The sequence below is a fragment of the Anser brachyrhynchus genome (assembly GCF_964034855.1).
Source record: "Anser brachyrhynchus genome assembly, chromosome: 1".
Taxonomy (NCBI): domain Eukaryota; kingdom Metazoa; phylum Chordata; class Aves; order Anseriformes; family Anatidae; genus Anser; species Anser brachyrhynchus.
The window spans coordinates 16,120,699-16,143,434 of NC_137694.1; the positions used below are offsets into that span (position 1 = coordinate 16,120,699).

The 22,736-nt window shown below is 42.1% G+C and overlaps 1 protein-coding gene across 3 annotated transcripts in view; it reads left to right on the forward strand.

Moving 5' to 3' along the window:
* Positions 1–10,598: 10,598 nt before the first annotated feature.
* The window catches only part of ABCD2 (ATP binding cassette subfamily D member 2), a 49,168-nt gene continuing 37,030 nt past the window's right edge, over positions 10,599–22,736 (forward strand). For 2 of the 3 annotated variants that reach the window (XR_013945510.1, XM_080577502.1), the window contains exons 1-4: positions 10,599–12,212; positions 13,591–13,771; positions 17,020–17,141; positions 19,913–20,081. Coding sequence is in view for 2 of the 3 variants with exons in the window: in XM_080577502.1 (XP_080433628.1) it covers positions 10,821–12,212; positions 13,591–13,771; positions 17,020–17,141; positions 19,913–20,081 (1,864 nt within the window). In the remaining variant the exon portion in view is untranslated. The remainder of the gene's footprint in view (positions 12,213–13,590; positions 13,772–17,019; positions 17,142–19,912; positions 20,082–22,736) is intronic. The other variant, XM_080577501.1, reaches the window with a different exon arrangement.

The following is a 22,736-nucleotide window of genomic DNA, read 5'->3' on the forward strand; positions in this document are numbered from 1 at the left end:
ACTGATCCTGGTTTACTCAGAAAAGGCTATCAAATCTATTGAACATTCAGAAGGAAAAGCTTTTAGGCATTTAACCTGTAATGCAAGAAATCATCAATTCTTAATTTCTTAAAACATTATAAGAAATCTACATCAATATATTTAATTCTTCTAATTTCCTATGTCATGCTGCAACACAGTTACAAAACCACGTCAGCAAAGAAAGCAAAGGAGCACAGCACAACTTCCTACCTTTCCGGACTTTACAGCATATTGTGAACATTTTGTTCACAATAAAAATAAATTATAAATAAAAAAGATTGTTACTACAAGTTTTATTGAGCTGCTGTTGTTTGTGCTGTATAGGAGACAGTTATACCTTAAACTACACATATCACTTGTTAAACATAGTTTTAAATTGATTGGTTGCAGGACACTGCATAAAATATAAGCTCTGGGTCACTATTGTGAGCGTGGTGAATACAGCTGCAGTGTTTGTGTCAATAAGATTAGCACTTTTATTTGAGAGCTAGAAATATGGACTATCTCCTTGGAATTACATTCTTTTTTCTTTTGTTTTTCTTTTCATACTGTGCCTGAAGATATAACACTCACAGAATAGAGTATCCTGAGTTGGAAGGGACACACACCCACTCTGAACATGTGCATAACATATATGTATATTATATGTGCATCAAAATATATGAACTGCCTCACATAGGCAGCTCTAGTGGCTCTGGCTGGGGTGGAATTAAGTTTCTTCCCAGCAGCACATGCCGTGCTGTGCTCTGCACCTGTAGCAAGGTCAGCATCGATGCCGTACCAGTGTTTTGGCCACTGCTGAGCGGTGCTGGCCCCGCACCGGGGCTGTCCCTCCAACCCAAAGACTGTAGTCTTCAGGGGGTCAACAGGTGGGGAGGGGACACAGCTGGGACAGCTGACCCAAACTGACCATGCCGTATGGTGTCAATAAGAGGTCTGAGAAAGGATGAGTGAGGGGACATTGGTTATGAAGGCATTTGTCTTCCAAAGCAACTGCTACTTGTGCTGAGGCCCTGCTCCCCAGGAAGTGGCTGGACATTGTCTGCTGATGGGAGGTAGAGAATATTAGTTTTCCTTTTGCTTCCATATACAGCCTTTCCTTTTCTTTCCTTAAACTGCTGTTATCTCAACCCACAAGTTTTTTCCATTGGATTTTCTCCCCCCATCCAGCTGAGGAGGGCGAGTGAGAGGAACGTGTGGTGGGCACTGGTGGCCAGCCAAGATCAACCCGCCCCAGCAGCTTTCAGAAACTTCATTTTTCTGGAAAGAGTTCCAGATACGTAAAGCCTTATTTTAGTTTGATTCTGCATATACTGTCGGGATGACTACAAAATGGTGTTTAGCAAAGCTACTTTCAAATGCTGCAAAAACCTGTGGGGTTTAAATTTCTAATAGATAGGCAGGTGGTTTGGCACCCAATGAAACTGAATATTTATTCAATAACTGAATATACTTGTTTTTTAATGTTACCAGTCTATTGGTGATTATTTTAATATTTCAGTGATTCTGAAAAATGCCCAATCTGTGAGGGGGCACAGGGTCTGCCACACACCCCATGGCCCTGTGGGTCTCTGAGGAGACACTGGGCCTGAAACACAGAGCTCCATTTCTCCAAAGGGAGCCATTTCTGGCAGCTCTTGAAATTTCACTCACCGGCTGCCACCGACCCAGTTCATTTTCAGCCACAGAGGAAGCAGAAGAGGCTGCTCTGCGCAGTGCTGGGGATGGGGCGGGCAGGCCGTGGCCCCCACAGGGACGGTGTGCCGCCCGCCTGGGTGCGCAGGGCCCGCCGGCAGCGGCCTCCTGCCCGGCAGCAACAGGGCGGCCGCTTTCCGTGCTCTCAGGCTGCCCAGTGCCAATGGAGAGGAGGGAGAGGGTGCCACAGGGACAGACAGCAGCAGGAGAAGGACAGGGATGAGCTCTGGCTGCCGCCACCATTCCTCCACCACGGACCCCATTCCTCTACCACTTCCATTTCCATACAGGCCGCTGACAGAAACCGTTGCCCCTTTGTGGGGGAGTCACAATCCTCTCACCGTACCATGTGCATCAAATTCACAGCTGTTGGAGGGGGTTACACAGCTGCTGATGTTTTGTCTTGCAGGCCTAGCTTGTGGTGCCACAGCTACAATTGGCATCTTCTGTAGGGCAAGAGGTAAGCACTCGTCTTACCGCCCTGCCCTTCCTCAGGTATTTTGGGGGCAATGGGGGAATCAGTGAGTATTTGCTACTAGCAGGCACCCTCGTCCTTGAAGCAATTTGCTGCCCCTTACAAAACAACCATTACAATTTTATATAAATATTTTCCTAAGGTGTCCCTTTGCTGAGGTATCTTCAGCCTAACGTTTTTGAGGTGTCAATGCTGGATAGCCATTGGTACAACAATGTGTGGAGTGCTCAGAGAGATTTAAGGAGCCTACTATCAAATATGACCCAAGTCTTTTCTTTCTTTTAATTTTGATAAGAGTGTTTATAGAACCCATGGCTATAAGATTAGAAAAATGAAAATGTCTTCTACTTCTTTAACATATTGCCAATTAAACTGAATAAAGTCATTGGACAGAATGTTTTTTGTTTGTTGTGATATCCCAGATATTTATGATTAATGTGCTTTTTTTTTTCTTGTAGCACTACTACATTAAAATTTTCAGTGTAAAATATACATCTGTAGTGTTTGCCTGTATGCACAACTCTACAGCTACTATGACAGATGACACTGAAATATTAAACTCATTTGATTACTTGAAATAATCCTTTCTATTTTGTTTGTATTTTCACCTAGTGTAAATATTTAATTTGTTAATACTATTTCTAAAAGGCAGTTTCAGGTGTGACATAATCAAATCCCTTTTATGTTTGTTTTTCTAACATACTATTGATATTTTCTGTACCACCCTTACTTTTACTCTTCCACAGCATAATCTGTATTTAAAGGAAAGCACTACACTTTTCTTTCTGTGTGATTTAATGAATCTGGTAGGCAACAGCAGAAGAATCCAGGAAAAGTGATGTGGCAGCTTCAGATATTTATATTTTAATGCAAGAAATCTTCCACTTCTGAAATTAATTTCTGCAGATAACGCTAAAAAAATAATTAGAATGGTTATAAAACAAAGAATTCTTTCTTCATTGAAGGCAAAGTAAACTGTGAAATAAGACCTGAGACACATATGACTAAACATTGCACCTTGACTGTCAACATTTGAAAATTTCAAGAGTTGATTGAGTTTGGAAGTGATGCAATACTTTCAAAAAACTGCAGGACATTATTTTTCATTTTTAAAAGGTCATGATAATGAGGTTCATGGAGCTTAACAACTTCTCTGGGAAGTGAAGTAAATAGAGAACAAGTAGAGTTCCTCAGTGTTTCAGGAACTGAAGTATTAAGAAGAAAAGACCCTTGAAGATTTCCTGTATTTCTAACTTAACAAAGTCACTCTTCAATATAACTACATCTCATGTTTCTTTGTTAAGAAAGTATTATGCAGCATCTTCTTCAGAACAGCTTTCCACCTACTGCTGAAATAAAGCAGCTGCAGTCCTACAGCACTTGAGTCTTCTCCTCTGACCTGCTGCTTCATTATCAGATCAGCTCTAGTTAAAAGCAATGTTGCAAAGCTGTCCAAACCAGTGTACTATCTGATGGAAGACCATGTTTCATCAGGAAGGCTGGTGTTGAAAGATTGACCATGCAACGTTCGGCACCCACCTTTGACTAAATCCTCACTGAACTCCTGTATAATCAAATGAGACAGAGGGAGTCTTCTGATGGATGACTCAAAGCATGTTTTAGACTCCTACACTGTCCCAGCACCCAGAGAGAAAACAGCATTTCAGTTAGATAAATGAAATGAAACTGCATGATGTGAAAGTGTGTTCTGCTGCTCACAGCATTATTGTATCCTGCAGGTTTGGATACCCTTCTTTCCCTATGCAGGACAGTCTTTCATTCTTTCCCTTGAGTGACCTGACACTGCTTATACAAAATCTGGAGAGAGTGAAAGAGAAGAAAGATGTCTTTCTAAATCACTTCTTAGAATTAACTCCACAAAGTTCTCATGTTTCTTTATGAGTCTTGCATTGTAACATTACTAGTGTCTTAGCCTAATGCTGATTATAACAAAGGGATTACTAAGCAGATAAATGTGTAGTAACAACAAAAGAACAATGACAATAAAAAACATCACTGAGATTCTCACAGTTAAGTTCAAATGGTATTATTATGAGGGGGTTATTTTTCACAGTATGAGCCCTCAAGATGAAGCGCAGTCGGTCCTTGGCTTGATGTAGAACAATGCACAAGAACTGGTTCAGTCTCGCAGTGGAATCCCCACTTCATAAAAAACAACATTCCTACAAGGAGCAACAAAGGCCAAAGAACCCTCTGTAGTTGTACTAAACTCCAGTAAGGGAACAATGTGAAGCTTGTTAAAAATAAATTAGGGGAGAGAGCTAAAAGAATTAAATCCTTACATGTGGCTAGGAGAAAGCTGAAGGATACCAGATGTGAAGAAAAGAAGCAGTTCAAATGACAACAGAAAGCTATACCACATTCAAAAGAAGATAACAGAAGGGAACATAAACTTTGATAAATACAAAAATATAATCAGGCCAAAAAGAGTTGGGAAACAAATAACCACAGGAACTAAACTACCAAATAATTCTTCCTACAAACCAAACAGGAGCAAAAACCTGTTAGAAAGTCTGTACGGACAGTTGATGACCAAAGTACAAAAGAAAAGCTCGGGGAGACATCGATGATAAAGAAAAGGTAAGTTAGTTTTTTACAACAGTATTCATAAATGAGGAAACTGGGGAGAACTTTACGCAGGAATCCTTTCTAGGGAACTTAGCAGAGGAACTGACCGAAGTGGAAATAACAATAGACGAGGACAAAATGATCTTACCAAGACAGAATGAACACTACCATAGCATCAAGACAAATTGGTGTTCCTTATATATACAGCAGTGTGTAATGAGCCACTTAAAACTTGGCTCTAGAGACTAGAGGGTAGAAAATGTGAAACAATTTAAAAACAAACAAACTAAAAGATTCTGGGCCAATCCAGAAAGCCTACATCTGTATCACAAAAAAAAAAATAATAACAGAAACTATAATATAGGCTAACATGTGAAGAGCCAGCATATGGCTTCTGTTTTTTGGAAGTGGTGCCTCATAAACATGTAGAAAAGAGAGATTGCTATAGTCTTGATGGACATTTTAAGGAAAAAATCTGAAGGTTTTAAGAAAGAAGCTGTGAAATAATGGGGAAGGTCCTGCCATTGGCAAAAGAATAGTAGAGGGCAGAGGGAATATTTAGTTCTTGCATCCATGCACTCAGGGGCTGGGAAGAGGGTGGGGATATAGGACACAGGCTGACAAACTCATGAACAATATGGAAAAGTTGGAGAGAGGGAGCTCTGTTGTTGAATGCCTCTTCCAGAACAGGCATGGGTGGCCACGAATTGGAACTTGTGGGAGCCAGGTCCAAACAAGCAGAAAGTTTGTTCTTCACATATGGGATAGTAGAGCTCAGGGAATACTTGCTGAGGGATGTTATTATTTGTGAAAGAGTTTACAGGAGTTCAAGAGAGACTCGACAAGCACGAGAATGGAATATTTAATAGAAAAAAAAAAATCAAAGTCTCATGCAATTCACACAGCTAAAAATGGCTAGAGGTTGTTAGAGTATGAAGCTGGAGTAGAGGGGGCAGCACCACGTGGAATTACAATTCCTCCTCTTCCTTGGGTATCTGCTTAGAGCTATTGACAGAGACAGAATACTGTGTTAGCTGGAGCACTGGTCTGAAGCAGCTTGTGTATTGTTAATGCACAGAAGTCTCCCAAATATGTGTTAATAAACAAATTACAGCAGACAATCTTTTTGTTGTCCTACGTACCAGCTGCACCCCCCTCAGATAAATTCTTGAGGCATGACGAAAGGATGGCAGCAAATGTAGTATTTGAGATGCATGAACGGGAGAGATTATTTTTGTGGATTTACTCCTGCCTGCACCTTTGCAGAGCAGAACAGTGGCTCTGCTACCAGTAGTGCGGATATAACCACTGCTGATTGACACCAGTTACATGATTTTACCACTTATACCTGTACTTGGCACGTAGCTTAAGTGTTTACAATGCACTTGAGCAAAGGATTGATACAGAAATGTTAGCATTATTTCAGATGATCTGAGAATAGAAACCTTTAGAGCTGTAAAGCAAAAAATGAAAAACATAAATATTTGAGACTTTGAAGGCATAACATAGACACATGCTTCCCACAATTGTATTCTTTTGGAATTGCTGGGTTCAGCTGAGTTAGCTGGCTGGAATAAGAAATAAATTTAACAACTGTAGTATGTCTAAAAAATTCAGATATGAAAGTTTCTATGTATTAAAGCCCTAGTATTAAACGTGTAGTTCTTCATTTGGTGTCATTAGTCAGCAGTTCACTGTGATTGGGGCAGCTGACACTGACCCTCAATATCCTTGGCCTTTTCCCTCTCTATCTCTCTCTACAGGGAAAATGACTTGTTTACACTTCTTTCTAGAGGCGTATTCTGTCCAGAATCAGGCTGTTCTCATTAATTGGAACTGTGTGCAATCGGTCCGCTATGGATTACACTGACAGCCAGACAACTCAAATCCTTTATGGATAAATTCTCATAACTTTCAAAGTCATGCAGGATTTAAATCTACAGCAGCAAGCGTGTATCTCCCTGGAAACAGAATAAGGGGTAGAGACTACTCATGCAGTAATTTGCACTCCCCATTTGCACCATTGCTGTGGTGCCTACACTCAAACCAACAAACAGCCATCAAGCAACAGAGCAGGACCATCCCTTTCCTCTGTCTCCTCTTGCCATGACACATCTCTTGACCAGCCTGGGTACAATACTGCCCGATTAGGAGCAGAAGAGTTGGAACCAGCAGCTCAGTAGGATCAGGTCAGCCTAGCCACAGGGATGCTTCTTCAGTGAGCTCCCACATCTGTCACGTTAAAATTGAAGCTTTTTGCTCAGCTTAGATCTCCAGAGCCCAAACAAGTTGCAGCGTCTGGATATTCTACCAGGGGATATGACTGCAGCCAATGTTATGCCAAGCAGGCATAATAAGCAGTCATCTTCTGCTGCCACAAATTTAAAATCAAATGTCACGTCTCATCCCCCTTTCTGGATAAAAAGGCCTGTTTGGTCATTGGTTTGCCGTGATGATGCAAACTAAATCTCTAGGTGTATTTCCATCGTTATGTAAGTGATTACAGTAAAGTCAACAGAAACTTTGGAAGCACTTCAGTCTGGTATTTACTTGAGTAAGGGTTTGCATGAGTGTCCTCTGCTGAAATCAGCTCTAATTGAGGCCTACTACTCCCACACCAGTATGTAGCCATACAGCTCAAAATTAAAGAAGAAAATCCAGAAATTGTCAGCTTACCATATTAGAGTACACTACACGGTATATTTTAAAAACAATTTACTGTTCAGTGTTGTTACAAAATTGAAAACAATGGACACTGCATGGATTCACATTTTCACATGTATTTCATCCACATATAAACAGCTATGTACTTTATTCATGTTCCACAGATGTTTAAATGTTAAATATCCAAATAGCAACGATACAAAATCTGTATTTTTTATGTTATTTTTTCAGCACCTTTATTCCAGTTTGTATCTCTTTATGGTACACTGGGTAACTCTGTAATAGTGAGGAAAATCCAGTTTACTGCCAAGACTGATGTTATAGCCATTGGTCTTGTGGTAGGAGCTCATAAGTCATCAGGTAAAGGGCCTTCTGCTTCAAGGATTGCACATTTTAGTTTTCAAACATTAAATCAAAAGTTATTAAAAAATGATCATTGAGTAAGCTGGATGAGACCTTACATGACCTGCATGTTCCAATGCCTCTATCTCCACAGCAGTCACAAAACTGTGTATGAAGTGGTGGTGTAGGAGCCAATGGGCATAAAACCAGAGAAAAAAGAGGCATCAGTGTTGCTGTGATTACATGCTGGTTCCCACTTGTTCAAATATTCATGAAGATTAGTCAGCCTGATATGCATTGTTTCCATTTCTGCTCCCAAGAAAGTGGTTGCATCCAAGCACAAATTGTTTCTATATACAGTGACTCTGTTACTTCGATTATCACAGAAGCACTGTTTGGATAATAATTTTAGTTGTGTAGTTGGGAGCAGAATTATGGCACTCTGTTCTGCTGGAAATTGACTTAATGAAAAAATATTACAGAATACTAAAAAATTATAAAAATAGAATAAACTCCTCTTATCTTCTCGGTTACGGGTTCCTATGTTCCGAAGTTCAGATTATTTTAATGTGTTTGATTAGAACTAACCACATGATTTAAATAACAATCATTTGGCATTAAGAGAAAGTATCTAGTTCTCCTTAAGAGAGGAGAAAAAAGACTTCTGGTTCGGCTACCAACTTCCCTCCAAACCCCCAGCCTCAGTTACTTAAATTACTTGATTGTGCTTACCTTTAAAAGTTTTTAAATAAAATCAGTAGAAATTGTGGAGGCAGCAGAGCACTGAACACTGCACCAATACTGCGGAATCTTTGGTTGTGTTTTTTTTTTCAGTAAGAAATTTCAGTGAGAAATTTTATTATGCCTAAATATAGTAAAATTGCTGCCTTCACCACTACAAAAAACTCTACCAGCTAAGGCCATGTTCCACACAAAGGAGTTTGTCTATGGATTATAGAGCAGGACTGTGGCAAAGAAAAAGCCTTGAGGCAGCAAGAACAGAAGAAAGGGTGTACTTAAAACAAGTTTGGCCTTTTCTCCATACTTTCATCAAAGGAAGGAAATACATTGCTATTATTGACTGAAACACTGCAGTGAGATTTGCTTTACCTAAATGTTCCCAAAGATCTGACTGTGGGTGTACGTCTGCACTTGCAGCTCTGTTACCAAGTCATCAGAAGATCTTGTGGAGTGAAAGGTCAGCAGATATGCAGAACTGAGAGGGATCTGTGAACTTTCCCCTTGCTAAGAAAATGCTAGAGTAATGAAATATTGCAAATAACTGTGGTTTGGCAACACAGCTCTAATACATGCTGTGTTACACACAAGCCAGAATGTCAAGTTTGGAGATCAGGATTAAAAAATAACAAATCCTAAACAAGACAATTTCTTAGCCAGTGTATCTCGTCAGTATCCTCCTGTCCTGAAAACCCTTTTTATTTTACTCATGAAGTAATCAGCAGTGAAACCAGGCCTACTTTTATTTAGAAACTGAAAGTTAGCTGTACTGCTCTAGTTCAGATTTTGACATCTTCCTGGCTTTGAATTGTGCATTAAAAAATACAAGGACCTCTATCCAGATCGGTAGCCTGTCTGAATAGAATCCCAGAATAATTGAGGTTGGAAGGGACCTCTGGAGATCACCTGGTCTGACCCTCCTGCCAAGCAGAGTCACCTAGATCACCATTTTCCCCACCGGCAGAAACTCCAGTAAGACCCAAGATTACTCCACATCTTGACATAACTTTCCAGTTCACTGTGGACACAATTTGGGCAGCCTCCCACAGAAGAAGTGAGCAATGGATGTTACACGGTCATGTCTTGCTGGCCTTGGCTTGCTGGGTATTTTGGATGGCACCTGGAGGTTACAATAAGCAAAGCTGTCTCTCTCAAACCAAAGATACTATTTCTTCACCCCGAAGCTTGCCTTACTATGTAAACATCATCATTGCACTCTGTCCGAAGAGGGCTGTTTTATATCAGTAATGAGACTTAATTTAACTCTGCGTGTGCTGAGTCACAGCGAGGTTACGTGGCCTCCCTGTGCATGCCTGGGGGAAGGTAGGACTCCTCTGAATGCCTGGAGCACATTTTCTGAACCTGCTTGTCTCACACATCTTAAATAATGCTTTGTGATATACCGGTAGATGCAGTCACTTCATTTTTAAAGCGTGAAGAACACGAAGTCGATTTTTTAAGGACTCTGCTCTTCCCTCAGTGACTTCAGACACAATACCTTACCCAAACAAGTGAAGCAGCAGCGATAACGAATTTGGGAGCGAGAAATGCAAACCAACAAACAACCGCCCTTACTGCCAACCCCTTGGCATGGCTGTGGCCAGCTCCCGCGGCCAGGCACCCCACCAAGGGGCTGGGAGCGGGTGGTTCCATCTCCCAGCGCTGCCACAGCCCGGCACCGCTCTCCCTGAACCCTGAGGCGAGGGAAGGTGCAACGGGGAGCCCCCCGCAGCCCGGTGAGCTCCCTCCGATACTGATACTGACAGCCCTGCCTGCGTGCTTCCCCCTGTACTCGGCTCTGGTGAGGCCGCACCTCGAGCACTGTGTTCAGTTTTGGGCCCCTCACTACAAGAAGGACATGGACGTGCTCGAGCGAGTCCAGAGAAGGGCAACGAAGCTGGTGAGGGGTCTGGAGAACAAGTCTTAAAAGGAGCGGCTGAGGGAGCTGGGGTTGTTCAGCTTGGAGAAGAGGAGGCTTAGGGGTGACCTTATCACTCTCTACAGGTACCTGAAAGGAGGCTGTAGAGAGGTGGGGGTTGGTCTATTCTCCCACGTGCCTGGTGACAGGACAAGGGGGAATGGGCTAAAGTTGTGCCAGGGGAGGTTTAGGTTGGATGTTAGGAAGAACTTCTTTACTGAAAGGGCTGTTACGCATTGGAATAGGCTGCCCAGGGAAGTGGTTGAGTCACCATCCCTGGAGGTCTTTAAAAGACGTTTAGATATGGTTTAGTGGAGGACTTGTTAGTGTTAGGTCAGAGGTTGGACTCGGTGATCTTGGAGGTCTCTTCCAACCTAGATGATTCTGTCATTCCCGCTCCCCCCCCCGGCGCTCCGGGCCGCGGAGGCCCCGCCGCCCCCCCCAGCGCCTCTCCCCGCTCCGGAGGCGGCGCCACGCCGCAGGGCAGGCGGAAGGAAAGGGCTCGGCGGCACGGCCTCGGGCTCAGCCTCTCCCCTCCCCGGGGCCCAGCTTCCCCCCGCCCCGGCGACGAGCGGCTGCGGCCGGGGCCGCCGGGTGGCTGCCGGGGCCGCCCAGCGCGGCGCAGCCAATGGTGGGCGGCGGGGCGGGCTGCGAGGCGCCGGGCCGCCCGCTGCGGGAGCCCAGCGGCCGGGGGAAGGCAGCCCTCAGTCGGCCGCTGCCGCCGAGGGGGGAGCCGGGCACCGGCAGAGCCATGAAGGACCGCCGGGGGGACCCGCGCCGCCGGGCGTGAACCGCAAGCTCTGCCGGCGGAGCCTCGGAGGAGGAGGAAGGGGAGGGGGGGGAGGAAGGATGAGCCGCATGCTGCAGGAGGCGGCCCGGAGGGTGCAGTGGAGCCGGTCGAGCTCCGCCAAGAGGGCTGCGTGCCTGGTGGCCGCCGCCTACGGGCTCCGGCTCCTCTACCCCGTCATCCGGCGGCGCCTGAGGCGGGCGGGCGGCGGGGCGGGCAAGCAAGATGCCGGCCGGGGGGAGCCGCGGGGCGCCGGCTGCCCGGGCAGAGCCCCCCCGGCGGTGAACGCGGAGTTCTTCAGGCAGCTGCTGGAGCTCCGCAAGCTGTTCTTCCCCAAGCTGGTGAGCGCCGAGCTGGGCTTGCTGTGCCTCCACTCCGTTGCGCTGGTTTCCAGGACCTTCCTCTCCATCTATGTGGCAGCGCTCGACGGGAAGATCGTGAAGAGCATCGTGGAGAAGGAGCCCAGGAGCTTCGTGGTCAAGTTGATCAAATGGCTGATGATCGCCATCCCGGCCACTTTTGTGAACAGCACCATACGGTACCTGGAGTGCAAGCTGGCCCTCGCCTTCCGCACGCGCCTGGTGCACCATGCCTACGAGACCTACTTCACCAACCAGACCTACTACAAGGTGATCAGCATGGACGGGAGGCTGGCCAACCCCGACCAGTCCCTCACCGAGGACATCATGATGTTCTCGCAGTCGGTGGCGCATCTCTACTCCAACCTCACCAAGCCCATCCTGGATGTCATGCTCACCTCCTACACCCTCATCCGCACGGCGCGGTCCCGGGGCGCCAACCCCATCGGGCCCACGGTCTTGGCTGGGCTCGTCGTCTACGCCACGGCCCGCGTGCTCAAAGCCTGCTCGCCCAAGTTCGGCAAGCTGGTGGCTGAGGAGGCTCACAAGAAGGGCTACCTGCGCTTCATGCACTCACGCATCATTGCCAATGTGGAAGAGATCGCTTTCTACCGGGGGCACAAGGTAAGGAGGACAGAAATCTGAGGGTGCTGGGTTTGCTTCAGCAGTGCCCGAGCTGACCTGCACTTCCCCTGCCGCCCTCTCCGAGCACTTTGAGTCCCTCTGACATTTAAACCTGTTTACAGCTAGCACTTCCCGTTTCCTAGGAAAATGCAATCTCACAGGCAGTGTCTGGGGGGAGCAGAGCGTAGTTCCCTTATGCTCTGACAGTGTTCCTGTTTTGCAGCCGTACCCTATGCCTTTCTAGAAAGCTAATCGTCGTTATTGTTTTTCTCCCACCCAGTGCATTCCGCTTAACTCTTCCAGGCTTTTTTTTTTTTTTTTTCCTTCTTTGTTTATGAGCTACCAGATTTAATGCTGCCAAAATCAAAACCAAACCACACCGGAAAGTCGAGGGGAAAACTCTGTGATAGTAGAGATCGCTACAACCTTTGACACTCTTTTACATAGCTAAGCAAAGATATAGTCATCAGAGTCTTAAAATAGCTTAAGTACTGTACTTCAGCAGTCGCAGTTACATAAACCAGTGGCTTGTTTTAAAGCCACCTTACCAAGCAATTCTTCGTATTTTATTAGAAGTGAATCTTGGCTGTAAGAGCTTTCAAACATGATTTGGAAAAACAAGTGGTATCGCATAAAGTGAAAATGAAAACTGGAAGCTAGCCTGACGTATTACTAACACTTCCAGTCCTAGCAAGGATTATATAATGCAAATGGTTTGTTTTGGTAGAAGCAATTGTTCTCTAAAGCTGCCTGTAGTAGCGTCTGAAGTGCAGCTAAATTAAACAGTTTCTTCTATTCCCACGTATACTGGCTCGAACAGAACGCATTATGTCACACTGACTTGGAACTATCTTTGACTTGTTAAACCTCTTGGGATAATTCTCTCTTCCTCTGGACCGCTCACAAAAACAAGAAGCATTGCATTTCAGTGATGAGCCCTGCAAGTCAGAGATAATTGATCCCCAAATGCTTTCCAATTTGAGAAGTTTCAGTTGCTGTGAAACTCTACAGCTGCATCTTCATTAAAAGGGTGTAGAATCAATCTTACTTTGATTGCTAGAATCAGCTATAGTGACTGCCTGGTATGTTGTTCCTGTATATATCAGAGATCTTAAAAGAACTGAAAACTTGCCAGTGGGCCATCCAGGGACAATGATGTAAATAAGAACCAGGTCTGCTGACTCCCCTAAAGCTGCGTACTTTTGCTGAGAGAGTGCAGCACTGTGAAGATGAAGTACCACACATTAAATGAGATTTAAAAGCCACAACTCTGGATAATTGATTGGTTTGTGCACATGTGTGAATGTACTTGTGTGGCACATACATGTTTGTTGCATTGTATAAATGTTTTATTTATTTTTATTTTTTTTAACTGTAGGTAGAACTGAAACAACTGCAAAAAAGCTACAAGGCTTTGACAGATCAAATGAATCTCATTTTATCCAAACGCTTGTGGTACATCATGATAGAGCAGTTCCTGATGAAGTATGTCTGGAGTAGCTGTGGTATGATTATGGTCGCTGTGCCCATCATCACTGCAACGGGATTTGCGGATGGCGGTAATAGCTTTTTTACTGATTTCCAAATGTTTCTTCAATACTTCCTCAAAAGACTATCCTTTCCTTAAATGTTGTTCAGATTTATTTACTGTGCACAGACTTTATTACCAGATCCATGTCTCATGGATAACTTTCAGGCACAGGAAGTCAGCTGAGGAAGGAACAATGCAAAAGATACAGCTTCAAACATAGACCCGATAAACGGCATGAATTCAGGATGCTGGTGTGACATGAGATTGTAATGACACTTGCAGTCCTGTTCACTAGTTTGTTGGGATGGCATGCTGATTCTTGCAACATCTCCCGCTATTTTACAAACTGATACTTACTAACATTCCTAGAGAGCTTATCTCCTCATCCCACAAACCATACTGTAATTACAATTAGTTATTCTATTACATGTTGGCCTGTTAGGAACCACTATTTTCCCCTGACTCACTGAGGGAAGAGGGATGATGTTCATATTTCAGGCTTGCATGGCATCATTTTTGACATCCTGTCCCAGCTTTCCAGGAAGTGGTAGAAGACTCAAGTCATTTGTTATTGCAGATGGTATAAGAAAAAGAGAGCAGAAAAAAAGGGCAATTAGGGAGTGGTAAAGACGAGTCAGGGAGTTTGCTTCAACAGGTTTCCTTATGCACAACTCGAACCACAGGATATATTACAAATTTTCTGGGATTCATTAAGTGTAGATGATACAGTGTAAGCAGAAGGATGCATTCTATGTTTGATATGTTTAACCAGGAATGAATGGATTGTTTTCAGTGTAGGTCTTGGTAATTACATTCCAAATCAGGGCTGTCCAACTGGACAAGCTTGGTTCAACCTGCCCTCACGTTATTTAGCTGGCTTGCAGTTGTGCTTGCACGTGGCTGGGTTTTCAGCTGCCTGAGCCACTGGCCATCACATGGCTCAGGAGGGCACTATATCAGGACCAAGGCTGGCATCTGGGTAACGGCATCAGAAATACCAGGAGGTCCTATTCCCAACAGACTAATTCGTAGCAAGGCATTTTACGTCATGCAACTAGTGAAGGTTTTCAGCACAACAGAGAAGCGATTAATCAGTTTAAGAGTCTGTCTGCTAGCATGAGAATGAGTGCAGTCAAGACCACACATTGTAAGTATCTCGCTGGTATTAACAGCATGAATTGAAAAATGAAAAAGAATGTCCTTTGCGGGGATTAAGTCACAGTGAAAGTGTATGGAACAAATGAGTGATAATTGATTTGCGTGCATGCTAAACTAAATAACATTCCTGTTACTCATGGATATTCTTTTGATAAATACTTTTCAAATGTGGGAGAAAAAAAAAAGACAAGGAGATAGCTCATGTTGTAAAGCAGCAGAATATTTGCTACCAGCAACACAAAATGTTAAAGCACAGAACTTATTATCGAGCCCAGAGGCATATCATAATGATGCTTCATAAACACATTATTAATAATGACAAATCAACACTGTCAAGATCGGCTAGAAGTATAACAGCTATTCAAATAATAGAGCAGACTTGAACTTTGAACGAACATTGATCTAGCTGGTAAAACAGTGCTTCATGTCTCAGCAGGTCAGAAGCAAGTTGGTTCAAATCTGAAGGACTAGATGGGCTGGATTCATTACTTTAGGACATTCATTACTTTAGAATTGGTATCAAAAAACCAGTATCATGATCAGACCTGAGATTTCAGGTATATATAACCTCTCTGCCCTGTTACAGTGTCTCACTTTAAACACAGGAGGCAAGCTGTATGAAAAATGTCTGGGGAAAAAAGTTAGAGAAAAGCAATCTTGGTGGGTTAGGCATGTAATATTAGAGACCGTGTTTCAGAACAGCAAAATGCTCATAAATTCTGTGTAGTTTTAATTTTTCAAATACCCCCAGAATTATGCCTGAAATGACTGATGCAGCGGTTTGTAGAGATCTCCAAACTATTGGGAAATGAGCTAGCCTGGGTGCTGGAAGCAGATTAAAAAAAATTCATTCAAGAGGAATACTGCATTAGTGTAGTTAAGACATGGGCGGTTCCTAAATGACATACTTTTGATAGTTCTATGTACCCTGCATGGGCTATACTCCAAACAAGACCAGTTAAATTTGGTTCTCTGAGAAGGAAGAAACAAATTTCAGTTTAGTTTATAGTAATGAATTAACTGAAGGTTACTCTTCTTGGAGTGACAATGATGTTCCAAAGAAGTGAGAACTACATGAGCAAGAGTTTTGTAATACCTCCTTTCATTGCAAGCGGTTTCCTGTCTTTTTTAATAAAAACATACCTCTCATTGCATTCCAGGTGGCTAGATTACATGCAACTAGTTGATGGTGTACTGGTGCTGTATAATTTAATCTAGAAAATAGGAACACGTGTCTCACTTACTAAAAAGTTACAAGACCATCTGAGGACAGAAAAAGGAATATATAGTGTATATGAACAAATTTATTAAATGAGAAGTTTATAAAGTTTTCCCTAAATGATATATAGCCTATTTCAGTGATTTAGATGTAATTTTGTAGGGATATCTTTTTGAATGTGTGAATAAAATAAAAAAAAACAACAAACAAACCACAGTTAGATTGAAGTACCTAATGAGGACAGAAAGATACATACATCTGGCTTTGACACTGCATGTAGATGTCTGGACAGTAGATTTCTACAACCTGATCTTGTCGGTGAAATGAGGCAGTTACCAAGAAAAAAAAATACTGTTTGCTATACTCTTGTTCTTTGGTCAGATAAACAGAGAAGCTGTGTTGTTAGAGAAGAATACTTTATTTAAACGCATGCCTTTAATAATCAAATAACTTGCTGCATTCTTACAGAAATGTTGCCAAGTTTGCATCGATATGAATGTTTCATTTTAAGTGAGTAAAACAAGGCTGAAAACAAATAATTGCAAAACCAGTAAACGTTCTATCAGAAATCTGTTTCAAATTAGGTTTCACTTTTTCATATTCTGAAAAATTTCAGTTGCGTAATTATGTATTAAAAGGAAATTATCAAGGTAGAGAAACAGTATAAAAGAATAGGAGGTATTGCATAAGAAGATGAATTCCTTATATTCCCACTTATTGTTCCCAAGCTGTCTATGCTAATTGCATTCACCAGATCTTTCCAAAGGGTAGTTGTTGTAGAGTTAATTTTTTCTTAATTTGAAAGCTGCTTTATAGTGGCTCACATTTTAATCATAATTTATTTGGTAGAGATAATTTTCAGAAGAATATCTAACATTTTTTTTATTTTTTACTTTTAGAGATTGAAGATGGCCAGAAACAGGCAGTGGTTAGTGAAAGAACAGAAACTTTTACTACGTCACGAAACCTGCTGATTTCTGCGGCAGATGCTATTGAAAGGATCATGTCTTCATACAAAGAGGTATCGTACATCAGTCAAATGCGAACCAGAAAGGAAATAAAAGTAAAACAGGATTTACATCTAATGTAAAGTTAAAAAATAGAGATGTTATTTTTAAGGAAAATTCTACTGCAGCTAAATCCATGGAGATCTTTGAAATGACTAGAGTTTGGTCTTTAGATTTAACTCCTCCAAGAGTCAAAAGTGCACAGCTGCCAGTATGATGCAACACATAAATGTAATTTGTTGTACCTGTCTTCAGGTGTCATCAGAGTACAGTAGAAGTTCCTGGAATCTGAGTGATAAGGGTTCAGATTCCCCCTCTGTTTGGAGCACAGACCTGCATTCAGGTTGTCCTCCTCCCAGTGGGCAGTGTATTGGGACTCGCATGTAGAAAAGTACATGAAATGCAAAAGGAATGGAATGCTTATTTTCTGGCCGCCTAAACCCTAGAGCCATTTTTAGTATTTTCTGAACCTGTTAAATTGTAAATAATTTTGCAAAGTAGAGAAATTTTAGCAGGAAAAAAGTCCACCTTAGGACTGCAGGTAGCCCAGAAATACAGGATGTTCATCTGGAGGATCAGAGAGGTTTCAGGATCTCACCCCAATTCTAGTCAAGTTGGACTTTCACCTGTGTTCTCTCTGGGGGATTTCTCTAGGTGCAGACTGTTAAGCAGAGGAAAAGCTCTGTTATTCTCCTCAACATTTTCTTCTACATTTGGTTCTGTGTTTGTTTAGCTAGTTTTTGCTCATCCTTTTGGTGGGGACCCCTTTTATGGGAGGAGACATGCATTAGCTGGGCAGCTAATCAAAGACTATGGATTCCATTACTTGGAATCCAGCCATTAATAGCTACAGCTTTTTAAATTGGGAGAGGAGAGGTAGTTTGGCGCCTTCAAATACAGTCTCTGACAAAGCCAGAGCCTGTCTTTTTATTTCACAAAGTGTTCTTCTCTAATGGACTGTGATTTTGACCTATGCTGCTTTAGCTGTTTTCCTTCTTGACCTCTGCTCTTATGAGACTGCCAGATAACCTATTATGCACTGATGTTATTCTACTCTATTTTCCATAATTTAGTCATTTATATAATGTACATGGGGACTTACAAACATTGTGGTTTCATTTTTTGGAAACAAAAATCCTTGCAAAGTAGTAGCAACAGCTGAACAAACTCATTTGTTTTATCACGTGGTGAAATTTTAATCCAGGCAGTATGTGATCAAAGATCACTTCTTAGAACCTCCATCTTAATTTTACATTTGTACTTTTCGTCAAGAAATACTGCAGAAATTCAGGCAGTTTCCAAGAAATGACAGTATGCTTCATTCCAATTAAAGTGGTAGTGAAGCTCCAGTTCTTGCCCACTTGATCCACCACAGCAGCCTTCTTCCAGTGAATGTTGCTCAGTTTGCAGGTGAGGTTGGCTCAACTTTTGCTTGCAGCTCAATAGTTTTGGTAGTACTTCGTGTTTTGACAAAATGAGTTTGTAGAGGCATGGTTTAGAAACTTAATACAAGTTCTGTTTCTTGTGGGGTGCTGTTGGTGCACATTTCATTCATCATGTGCAGGATTTTCTCCATCAAGCATCGCTGCTATTTGCTAGAAGGGTTACCACTGAATTTGCTAGAAGGACTCCAGTGTGGAGAACGATGTTACAGCTCCTACAGCCTCAGGTGCTGTTAGCCCAGTACTTTTCCCAGCTGTAAATGCAATTACTAATAGTGCAAGACAGTGTCCAACTGAGGGGGTTGAAACAGTGGCTGATTACTCTCTTGAAACTGAGTTTTTTGAGATGCTGTAGCTAGTTAACTTCCAGTGGAGTGATGGCCCTGCCTAGTACTCACTTCTGAATCTTGCACAAACAGTGAAATTTGCACAGGATTGTATCTTGCTCTTCCTATCTTGTTCTCTGCATTTAGTATAAAAACCTGTCTTTTTAAAATCATCTAATCATACCTATGTAATAAGATGCCCAGGTTCAATTTTTTGCTGCCGGCAGATGGAGGCAGTTCTTTGGGAGTTCTTGGCGTGTCAGTGCCTGTGAATAGGAAACCACCAGGACCGGAGATCTGTTCTTTCTGTATTCACCAGGTGGTAACAGAGATAAAAGGATTTTAAAAATGAGAAAGCCCTGTAAGAGATCTCACCATTTTAAAAATTCCCAGTTGTAAACCAGGGTCTCAGATTTAGCTCTGGTGCTCTGGCATGCAGTTGATAGGAGAGTCGTTTCTTTTCTGTACCGTATTTTACATTAGCATGTGCCCTGGGGCTACCTGTTTTACACAGGAAAAACACACTTTTCTCGGGAGGTTTAGGGAACACAGGGAAATGAATAATTATGGGTGTATATTTTTCTCACTGCTGTTGGTCTTTATTTTCCTGGGAAATGCAGATATTTTGTTTTTCTTTTGTATGATAGGCTATTCTCAGCTATCTAACGTAGCTGTTCTCCACAGGCTGAAGACCGTACTGATCAGTGGAAAAGAGCAGTCCCTGCAACCTCCTCGTTTACTAGAGCTATAGTGAATTACACTGGCTGAAATCCGTCCCCCTCAAACTGTCTGTGTTTGCTGGCTGGTAGGAGCTGTGGGTGGCATTTGGGTTAGCACAGAATCTCAACAGAGGAAAATTGATAGGTGACGAAAGATGCATCATTGATCCTTCCACAATAACATCTGAGAAGCAGTGACTTAGAATGGCTGGAAATGGTTTTCGTGAGTCTTTGGCTAAGCATCTAATTGTTTGAATTTGTGACCTGTAACTGAAATGAGGCATTTACTATTTTGCAGGTTACTGAGTTAGCAGGATACACAGCCCGTGTCTACAACATGTTTGCTGTTTTCGACGAGGTGAAGAGAGGCATCTACAAAAGAACTGCCGTTATTCAAGAGTCTGAAAACAACAGTAAGAATGGAGATAAAACAGAATTACACATCAATGGGCCCTTAGAAATCAAGGGTAATTAAGTCACATTTTTATATATTCCTCGGGGGGGGAATTCCTGGCTGGTGCAACGGGGCAGTAGTTGAACAGAGGTTTTGTTTCTGCAGCAAGTCAGCCTCCAGAGACCATGTTGCCTTCCATTTTATCTTCCTGCTGTTTTGTAACCCTGTGCTTATTTAGTGCTTTTCTAAAACATTTTCACAAAGATTGCTCAAGTATATTCTGTGAAAACTTTCAGTGAAAAAGGTATTTCAACTATACTATTAGTGATGGTGGTTGTGGTGGTGGTATTAGTATCTTTACATGGACAGTGCCTGCTTTCCTCTGACATTTTTTTCCCCAGAAAACTGAGACTGTAACATTTTCATCCCCAAACACCACATTGCTTTGTTTGGGGTAGGAGGGAGACATAGATTGGTTCAGTAGTTTTTGACAAAAATAAGAAATTGTTTTCAGCTACTATCAGCCTTTGCTCATTTTTTCATCATCTAGTGGGAATTGTCAACTGGAAATGGGCTGGCAACTTTACCATTGCCCCCATCTCCCAAATGATCTGATCAACATGCACTTCCTCCTTACAGCTCTTCCTGTCTCTGTCCTGTATCCTTTTGGTGCCACTGTTTTTCTATTTGCACCATCCCTGAAGCATTTTCTGTGTACATCCCTTTCTTATTATGTTCCATTATGTACCATCTCTCTCCTTTTTTCTCTGAGGTACATCATACAGATTTTGCAACTTTTCATAATTTTCCCAACAGCCCCCTTCTGCTCCCCATCTCTTCTTTAGTGTTGGAAAGCCTGCTTCCCACCTTCTGGCCTCTGAAAACCAAAATACCAGTTGAGTTGAAGGCACCAGAATGCTCTCTATGAAATATTTTTTTTTACAATTTCAACAGCATTGCCCTTCAGCACGAATTTCTCAACGGTCCTCTGAGAAGGTTCTTCAAAACAGTCTGATGCAGCAGAATAGATAGCTGTGGAAACAGCTGATGTCTTAATCTTGTAAATCTTGGCAATATTTGGCCAGCACTAAAAGAAATGACATCTTATAGAAAAAATGACATCTTTTAGTTCATTGGGAACAACCAAGTCGTTTTGAGGCTATTTTAGATAAGAACGCATTTTAAAAACAAATATGTTTGGGTGTGACAGAATGCTGTTTGTGTTCCCTTTTGGTTTAGTACAGTAATACCCTGCTCATTTTTTTCTACAGCCTTTTCTTGAGGTTTGATTCCTCCACAGAGGCACATTTCATCTGACTTGAATTCCTCCTAAGTCGCGGTGACTAGTGTTTGCTACCGAGTGCTTGCAGGTTTTCAGAGGCAGCTAGCCAACGCAAAACATTAGGACACAAGGACTTAGACGGAATTTAGGCCAGATGAATCTAGGCCACAGGTTCCATATTATTTTTATGACAGGTTCCATTGTATACTGGTTTTCTTCCTGTCTTTCAGTCTTGATACTTCAGAAATCCCTGCAGAGTGGATTTATATGAGGATGAAAGAACACGTGCTCACAACGTGTATGTCTCCATTGTTAGAAAAGAAAAAATGTAATATTCAGCTTCTCCAAAGGCTTTTTCAACACGTACTCTTTTTAAATCATCCAAAGTAAACTTATGTCCCTAAATAATGCTTGTGCTGTGTGCCTTGTGTTCACTATTATCAATACGACCAGCGTGAAAATAGGAAAAACATTAGAATATTTTAACAGGCAGTAATATCGCTATATCTGTTGTGTATATAACAATTTGGAATTTTAAAGTTGAAATATAATTGTGTACATCTTGCAGAAGTACTGGCAAGTTGTATTTCTGATTATGTTCAACAAGCTTTAAAGGCATGCTAAGCCTGCAGTCAAACACTCTGAACTTGGGAAATGAGAATTAAGTTTTCTTAATATTTACTTGGCTTACTATTTTGTATCATAGCTTTTTTTTTATTTACAATTTCTCTCCTGTACCCAAGTGCTTCAAAAATATGCGTGAATTTTGCAGAATTTGCTTGAGATTGTCTCCACAGAAAATTATCTTTCATATAGGCAGATGAATGCTAACTCCAGTGGGTGTATGCATGCTGAGTGACTGGTATGGCCCTCTTTTACAAAAGTATGTCTTGGCCAAATCTGTCAAAATCTGTGATGTGGTTGATCTCTCATTTGCATACCAGGTGCCTTTGAGGAGTCTGAAGGCAGTAGAGCCTGCTATGATAAAGCTGCAAATTTTTTTTTTGACAGCAAAACACTTTTGTTTTCCATAATTTCATGTTGAACACCGCAGAACTGTTTTAAATATAACTTACTTTAGGAAAAAAAAAACACTTGGGCTGATACATGACACATAAATTTCTGCCCAGTTTGTTATAGTTTGACAAAGTTTGAAGAACTTGAACAAAGAGCCTTCTAAAGGAAAATGTAAAACTTCACATTACCTGAAGGAAATACTACCAGATCCCTTTATAATAAACTCAACTTTTCTTTAATTCCATTTTTCTTTATTCAGATTAGTCTAAGTTTTAAAATGTGCAGCCTTCTAATACAGAGGGGGATTCTTTTTTCTTTGCATCTGGTGCATAAAGATAATTTCTGGTACTTGTCTTGGAACCCAGCTGTTGGGTTTTGTTAGGCAAATCCATCTGCAGGCATCCAAGAAGGTAGAGTTGATTTCTTTTT